Here is an 8,642-nt window from a genome sequence, read left to right as displayed (position 1 = left end):
GATATATATATATATATATATATGCATATATTTATGTGTGTGTGTGTGTGTGTCTTTGTTTCTGAGTTCATCCATCCATCACCACTTGACAACCAGTGTGGGTGTTTACATCCCTGTAACATTGCGGTTCGGCAAAAAGAGACTGATAGAATAAGTAATAGGCTTTAAAAAATAAATCCTGGAGTCAACTTGTTCAACTGGTGCTCCAGCATGGCCTCAGTCAAATGATAGAAACAAGTAAGAGAATAAATGGCCACAGCTCTTGAGTAGAAACTAATAAAAGAAAGAGTATATATAAAATTGAGACAGTAAAAAACGAAATTACCTCAACTGGGTTGAATTTTAATGACTGGACACTATCAACGCCCCAGCTGTATGAACGGATAGGCTCTGCCCGTGATTCATCCCAGATGTCAACCTGTTCTCCACAAGTAGCAAAGATATCGTCTTTCCAATGATGATCAATGGCATGAAAGAGAGTCTGGAAACAAGAAAATAATTAACTTAACATGCAATATAACTAGAGAAGACATCAGTAGAAAGTTTGAGATGTTCAAATGCACAGACAATATTGTAAGACAAAATGAGATCTAAAATTTGACGAAACTGGTAGTAGTCTTCTTGAATCCTCGTATGAGTTAATTGCTGATGACATATATCATTAGTACTTCCATGGACTTCAGATTTTATCTAATACAATTTGTATCATGAAAATAAGGTTACTTGATCATATTAAAATTTCCTATCTCTCTCTTTATTGAAAATATGAGGCAACTTAAGGACAGTGCTAGTCATGCACATACTCGGCTAAGTAGCATGTCATACTCATTCACTGGTGTAGCAGTATCGTCTTCCCCTGCCATAAAAGGGCAAGAATTACCCAACAAAGAAGAAATTATACAGTGATGGAACAAATTATGAAAGTAATAAAAATAGTTTTAGGAAAAGAACCAGCTTTGATCAGTTTGAATATATGGCAAGCTAGAGTACCACTGATGAGAAAAAACAGAGACATTCTTAGCTAAGAGCAAAATACTATACCTAACACTTATTGATCTTCATAGAGTACTGTACTTTGTATCTTGATGGTTGCTTAGAAAACTAGGTATAGATGTATCGTTTGTGAGATTCAAACAAGGCATGTTAGCAAGGTAAAAATTGGCAATAAACTCAGGAACAAATTTAGCATGTAGACAAATGTCCGCCAGAGTTCGATTATCAACCTCCTCTTGCTTCTTATAGTTCTCTAGGCTAAAAGAGGAGTTTAAGACCAGCTGCCTATCTGAAAACATTGTATGTTGATCTGATTCTTATAGCTAGCTCATTTGAAGACCTAGAGAAAAAATTTCAAACTAAGAAGTAAAGCCTAGAATCAAGAGACTCCAAAGCAAAACTGACAAAAATAAAAGTTTTAGTTAGCAAGAAAGCAAATGTTCCCTTCTTATCCAGGCTGTAGATAGGAATTCCATACAGTGTATGAACACAAATTATGGCTGCACAAGAATAGTAGTGGAATCACAGATTGGATGACAGAGAAAAAAAAAATCTACATATATGGAAGCTGCACAGTAGTAGTTAGCACTCAGAGCTCCTATGAGTGACTGCATTAAGAGGTGAGATGATGTGTTGGAAAAGACATGTTCAATCAATGGTAGAGTGGAAAAACAAACGTAAGGCTGATTCTTTAGATTTCTGCCCCATCTTATCCACGGATGATGAACATTTCCTGACAGTTTAATAATTTTTTCTACTATTAGCACAAGGCTTGAAATTTTAAGAGAGTGGAGCTAATCAATCACATCGGTCCCAGTGCTCAGCTGATACTTATTTTTATCAATAACGAAGGAAAAGGCAAAGTCGATCCGGGCAGAATTTGAACTTAGACGTAAAGACGACGAAATGCTGCTAAGCATTTTGTCTGATATGTTAACAATTCAGATAGCTCGTCAAAACAAACTTAACTGATGAACAGGCGAAGAACCTAATAAGGGAGACAACTCAGGTTACAGTTTCATTTTCTAAGTAGTCAATCCTAAACATTGATAATGGAGTTATTTGTACTTGTCTTGGAGACTGACTTGATCCGAGATCGAGTGTTGTTAGCTTTATTTCTTGATAGTATCGTAAATGATAAAAAAAATTTTCATCTATTATTTGGTCATAGATAATTCTACTGCACCTGGAATTATATCAGCGACCAAGTCGTAGATGTAGGATAACACTTTATGATGTACTATAACAAGAATAAATAAATAGGCGCAGGAGTGGCTGTGTGGTAAGAAGCTTGCTTCCCAACCACATGGTTCCAAGTTCAGTTCCATTGAAAAACTGGAAAAAGCCCGCCGTATATGTGTGCGTGTGTGCGCGCGCGCGCGTATTTGTTTGTTCCTCTGCCATCGCTTGACAACCAATGTTGATGTGTTTACGTCCCTGTAACTTAGCGGTTCAGCAAAAGACACCGATAGAATAAGTACTCGGCTTACAAAAATAAGACCTGGGATCGATTTGTTTGAATAAGGGTGGTGCTCCAGCGTGGCTACACTCAAATGACTGAAACAAAAGAACGGCATACAGACTACTTCAACTGACAATACTAATAAAAATATGAGCCAACTAGGGGACCACTAGACAAACTGATTAAAAACAACGACGAAATGCCGCTACGCAAACTTAACTGATGAACAAGTGAAGAACCTAATAAGGGAGACAACTCAGGTTACAGCTTCAGTCAATTCTAAACATCAGTCTTAGGAAAAGGAAAGACACGGATGCACATATGTAATTAAGATTTGATCAACTGTGATCATATGTTTGTTTGGTCAGAGCTGGCATGAGAATAAAGACCAAGATATACTGACAATAAAATGCGGAAATATAATTTAATATTTTATAAGTGATTATGCCAGCACTATAGGTTAAAAAATACTATAACCACTAATATAGTGAGGTGTAATAATAATTATCACTAGTATTGAACACTGTATATTTTGGACAAGGCAATCAACAATTTATTACATAATTGAGGCAATGCCTCAGTTATGTAATAAAACTGAAGCAGCTGTATGGCTAAGGAGATTATTATGCAACTGTATGGTTTGGGATTCATTCTTGCAGTATGGCATTTTGGGTAAGAATCTTCTGCCAAAGCACTGGGTTAAGAAATAGCTTGTCAGTAGATTTTGGAAGAAGCAAACTTGTATGTGCATGTGTTTTACCAATTCATATTGGTAAGGAAACTGAAAATGTGGCATTTTACAAATAAAATCCTTTGCAGTGAGTTAGTCCCTTGTCACTCCAGTGCATTAGAAATTCAGTAAAAAAAGTAACCTGTAACCAACATTGCTATTGTCCACAAATTGCAATATAGAATAAATAAGAACTGACTCAGTGGTTGTATAAATGACTAGGGAGATATGACAGCAGTGATGGTGGTTGTTGTGCTAACAGGAAATGTTAGGAAAATATAAGCAACACATCTTATTTGTGGATCATTATCTGAAAGGAGGATGGGTAATTCATCAAACTGTAGATGTATATCTACATACTTGTCCTAGAATAACATTGGTAGGGTCTTCTTCAATGTGAAATTCTTCATCTACATTCCACTGCTTGATTGTCTTGTCTCTTCCACACTGTTAATGAAAACAATTCAAAGAGAAAAGTAAAACAGACATTATGAAGTTATGATTTTCTGTAATATTAGTGAGAAATGCAAATGAAGTGAAATATTTCCACTCAATTCACATAGCAATTTTACTTCTTATACTGCACTTACATACATTTTAAATATAATGGTTTTTGTTCTTTAAAATGATAATCACAGCACAATTTGAACTTATAATGATGAGACTAAATACTACAATACATTTATCAGGTATTCTACTAATTCAACTATTTCGAATAACACCCTATTTTTTAACGAAATGATTTTGGAAGCTGTAATTAAATACTCAAATTACTTGTTGAATAAGCTTAATTGGGGAAAAAGGACTAGGCACATTGTTGAAGTAAGTGGTTGTAGTCAATCAAATGAACCCTAGAATATGATTTGGACCATGGAATGCTTTAATATTTATATAAGAATATCACTTGCCAGATAGTTGGTGTAAAACTATAGACTGATATTACTTTTTGTAAAATTAATACAAACAAATAAAAGTATGTATATTTAAAACCTGATCACAAGTATAAGCATGGCTGTGCAATTAAGACATTTGCTTTGCAACTATGAGGTTCCAGGTTCAATCCCACTGCACAGCGCTTTAAGCAAGTATCATCTACTATAGTCTCAAGTTGACAAATACTTGTGAGTGAAGTTTGGTAGGCAAAAATTGAGCAGAAGACCATTGTATATAAATGTATGAATTTTGTCTCTGTCTTTTATACAGCTTTAAAAACTTGTGCCATTTATACTTAGTCCCTTTGTTGTTTAATTTGGTGATCTGATCAATAAAACATGTACTAGTGTTGATGATTACTTAAAACCCTTCAAGGGTTCAGTGACTGAAACAACTAAAAAAATATAAATCCATAAATTATAATTCTATTTCCTTCAATTCACACTTTATTGTGAAACATAAGAATTTACTTTACCATTGTTTTATTTTTTTATCTAAATATTTATTTTACCACAGTTGATTACACAGAACAATTGGAAAATTCCTACATTTGTATCTGAACTGTTGGAGCAACTCTATGCTGTCAGTTACATCTAAACTATAATAGTTATGGACCCATCACATATACATATAAATCAGAAGCCTCCAAATGGTTGTTCAACCTGCAAAAAAAAAAGCAATAAATATCCATCAAATAACCTTAGTCTTTTAAATACTGTTGGCACTCCATCACTTATGACGATGAGGGTTCCAGTTGATCCGATCAACAGAACAGCCTGCTTGTGAAATTAACGTGCAAGTGGCTGAGCACTCCACAGACACGTGTACCCTTAACGTAGTTCTCAGGGGATATTCAGTGTGACGAGGCTGACCCTTTGAATTACAGGCACAACAGAAACAGGAAGTAAGAGTGAGAGAAAGTTGTGGTGGAAGAGTACAGCAGGGTTCGCCACCATCCCCTGCCGGAGCCTCGTGGAGCTTTAGGTGTTTCAGCTCAATGAACACTTACAACGCGCGGTCTGGGAATCGAAACCGCGAGTCCACTGCCCTAACCACTGGGCCATTGCATCTCCACAGTCTTTTAAATAAGGTAGGACACATTGAACAATGTGGTGTTAGATATCCTGTATCAGAAAATAAAACTGGATGGCCACAGATGGAACGCATTTCAATACAGATCAGAAAGATCAGATTGGAGCTAGGACTAAACAACTTACAATGAGAAAAAATATGGTATAGAAAAGTGACTTACAGTGAAAAAATATTTCCCTTTAGGATGAAAGCAAATGCTGTTAACAACTCCAGTATGGGCCTGCACTGTTGATATAGATTTTCTTGTGGGTAAATTCCATACTTTTACCTAAGCAACAAAGGAAGAGAAAACATTTTATTTGATGAGTACACAGGAAGAAGCCCCCTGCCAGCAGAGACATCTTGTCCTTGTATATACTGTGTTTATGACAGGAATCATGACAAGCTGACAGTCTCCATGTTAGACATCTCTAATCACTGGGTGAAGTCAATATTAGTTCATGGTGCCATGGTTTTATTAATTCTAGTTAGTTCAACCGATTCTATGTTAATATTGACACATCATAAATTTCCATAATGAAGACACTTAACTCTTGTAGATTCTGCCACTTACCAAAAGATAAATATTTATAGTTAGATACAAGATACAACTGTTCTTAGAGGTAACAAGGGTAACAAATAATTCTAGAGCCTTATCTTTAGCATAAATGAGTCTGGTGTAGGGCAATACAATATATATGTTGCATAATTATGGCACATAAATTGATAAATATTTTCAAATTTACATAATCTGACAGAATACGAAGGCAACATTGCAAATGATAGTTGATTCTTTGATGTGTTAATTAAAAGTGTATATTTCAACAGGAAGAACTCTGCTTAGAGCCATCCAACAAAAGCCATGTATCAAACTTAAGAATTCACCTCATGATGCACAAATTGTTAAATTTTGCAATCAACTAAGAACTGTCTGGGACTCTGATGGATCATCAAACTCATCCTGTAATGGCACACAGACGGACCCAGCCTACCACTGGGACCACCAACTCAACACATTCCATTACTATAATCACTTTGTCCCCACCCTTCTCCTTTTCCCTAATTCCTGACATTACTCTTCCTTTTCTCCTTTACTGCTACCCAACTATTCCTTCTCTCTGTTACCATCGTCTTTTGTAAGGTGATTTCCAAACTGTCCAGGTGCCACATAAAGCATAGGGTACGACCGTCCGATCGACGACTACCCTACATAGTAGTCTGGACCCCCTTGGGGTATGAGGGTCACCGCGCTAGCTAGTCGTGAGTGGTCGATCCTATTATTTTTAAATTTCAAACTTCATTTGTTTTCTATTTTGATAAATTCTCTCTGTTGAAAATTATATTTTTATATTTTAAATAATTTGCAATTTCAGGAAATATGTTTTTATATTAAATTTGTGTTTTCTACTCACGACTAGCTAGCGCGGACGCGCGAACTTTCGAGTAATAGATAGATAGAGAGAGAGAGAGACAGACAGAAGACAGACAGATAGCTCGCTCCGGCCAGTCATGGTATTAGCTGTCAGTAGCCAAAGAATCGACAGGCCCAGCAACAGGCAGACAGATACTTCACTAGCAGTGAGCACTTTCACTTCTGACAGCTAATAGCATGATAGTGCCGAATCCTGTCGTGGTAATCATATCAAAAACGAGATACTGGAGCAAGAGGAGATCCTTCTGTCGAACACTCTTATTCATAACGGCGTGGAAAACAGACATAAAATAATGGTAATGATGATGAATCAACCTACCTCTCCATCATGAGCTCCCGACAATAAAGTAGATAACGATGTTGGATGTTTCTTCAAAACACTGAGACCATCTTTATGTCCTTCGAGACAACCGATGAAAGGCTTGGCAAAAGTTCGTTCCAGTTTAGTAGCATTCAAAGCACGAACATATTCGCGTGATGCTTCAAAAGGATGGAATTTTGGATCAAAATTTCTGGCAACTGAAATGAAGTAATGGAAGAAATAAAAGTTGATGGGAGAATCAAGAAACAAACGATCTAATTCTGTAAAGTAATAGGAATGAAGAAACAGTAACTAAGGATTAACAAGCACATTTTCAAATATAAGGACAAGTGCTATTTAGTGAACACTTGCGTGAATATTTTATTGTTCGTATAGAAATTTTTTAAAATTCATTTTTGCAGAATAGTAACAAAATTTAGTAAAACATGTAGTCTTGTGGTTTATTAATTTCTAATAGACTTATCACGTTATGAATAAATTCTCATCTTAGTAGCAAAAGACTCTTTTGTTGAAAACTAGAATCAACAAATTCAGTTATATTGTTATTTCTAATTGCCAAAAAGAACATTTTGTAAATAGATATTCAAAACGTTTATCTGAATTAATGCATTTAAATACCTTTGCGTATATCATCTTTTGTTTCTCGAAGATGATCATCTGGATTTCGACTCAATAGTTTAATTTTCATCATTATTTATACCATTCCATGTGCTTCCACCAGCAGGTAACGGTGTAGAATTTAACGTTGTCCAGTTAGGAAAAATATATACTGCGATATTGTAAACTAAGAGCTATACGCAAAAGAAAAATGTAAACTTTTCTTGATTTCTCAAAAGTAATAAATAATAATTATTTCTGAGAATCATTTATTTAGATTATTATTTTTGGGATTCTTTTCTAACTTGATTTATAGGTTCCATATAAACTATTCTTTCAAAAGTAGATATTATCGTTATACACCGCTTTCATATCAACTTCCGGTGTTTGAAATATTTGCTTGCTGCTCGGTAAGATGAATTTGTCACCTTTTCATTCATTCAAGATACGTACTCTATCTTTTATTGATATATATCTTTCGTTATATTCTTGCTTAGTTATATTTTTGTGTCATATCTCTATTTGTTTTTGATTAGGAGCAATACCTTTATTTTTTATAAGATTCATACATTCTTTATTATTACAGCGTTCCTCTGGAAACTTCTGTTAATGTTTTTTTTTTCCTACGGACAGATTTACAAATCTGTAGGTTAAAAATCGAAATATGATTTCTGAACATAAAGATCTAAACTAAATACTGCAATGCATTTTGTCCCGCGCTGTATAGATTACCTTAATTAATGTCCATTGTAACTTTGCTTAAATTGATTGAGTGAAGTCATAGAAAGTAGACTCAACTAGCGTTGTTGAGACATTTTACAACGGAGAGAAACCGTTGAAGTTGTACATGTTTTAAGCATGTTTCCAGGGTACACGAAACATTTTTTTTCTAAAGGCTTTAAATTTGTTTAAAACATATATCGGGTGTTGGTCTTGCTGTAGCATAGCAGAATTTTATACACACTAGCTGACTACTCCTTCATTACCTAATTTTCATAACAGAATACCTTGGCGGACTTTCGGAAGAGCACGTCCACATAAGCTGGGTTTTCTCCGTTTTGACGGCGAGTTTTTGCATTTTTTTCACCACACCGTATCAAAT

The 8,642-nt window shown here is 35.2% G+C and overlaps 3 protein-coding genes across 3 annotated transcripts in view; 2 read left to right on the top strand and 1 right to left on the bottom strand.

The window, feature by feature from the left end:
* LOC106884085 (DDB1- and CUL4-associated factor 13) overlaps positions 1-7,700 on the bottom strand; it is a 21,871-nt gene extending 14,171 nt beyond the window's left edge. Inside the window, exons 1-5 of the mRNA XM_014935306.2 lie at positions 7,562-7,700; positions 6,941-7,140; positions 5,371-5,478; positions 3,546-3,632; positions 326-481 (exon numbers count right to left, since the gene is read on the bottom strand). Of these exons, the coding sequence (XP_014790792.1) occupies positions 326-481; positions 3,546-3,632; positions 5,371-5,478; positions 6,941-7,140; positions 7,562-7,634 (624 nt within the window). The 5' untranslated portion in view covers positions 7,635-7,700. The remainder of the gene's footprint in view (positions 1-325; positions 482-3,545; positions 3,633-5,370; positions 5,479-6,940; positions 7,141-7,561) is intronic.
* LOC106875508 (serine protease 48) overlaps positions 1-8,642 on the top strand; it is a 466,125-nt gene that overhangs the window by 39,607 nt on the left and 417,876 nt on the right. The window lies entirely within an intron of this gene.
* Positions 7,873-8,642, top strand: part of LOC106884089 (GPI mannosyltransferase 1) — an 8,833-nt gene continuing 8,063 nt past the window's right edge. Inside the window, exon 1 of the mRNA XM_014935309.2 lies at positions 7,873-7,950. The gene's annotated coding sequence lies outside the window, so the exon portion shown is untranslated. The remainder of the gene's footprint in view (positions 7,951-8,642) is intronic.

Source organism: Octopus bimaculoides, chromosome 3 (genome assembly GCF_001194135.2).
Source record: "Octopus bimaculoides isolate UCB-OBI-ISO-001 chromosome 3, ASM119413v2, whole genome shotgun sequence".
NCBI classification, from domain to species: domain Eukaryota; kingdom Metazoa; phylum Mollusca; class Cephalopoda; order Octopoda; family Octopodidae; genus Octopus; species Octopus bimaculoides.
Note: the sequence above shows the minus strand (reverse complement) of the source record. Positions and strands in the feature narration are given on the sequence as shown.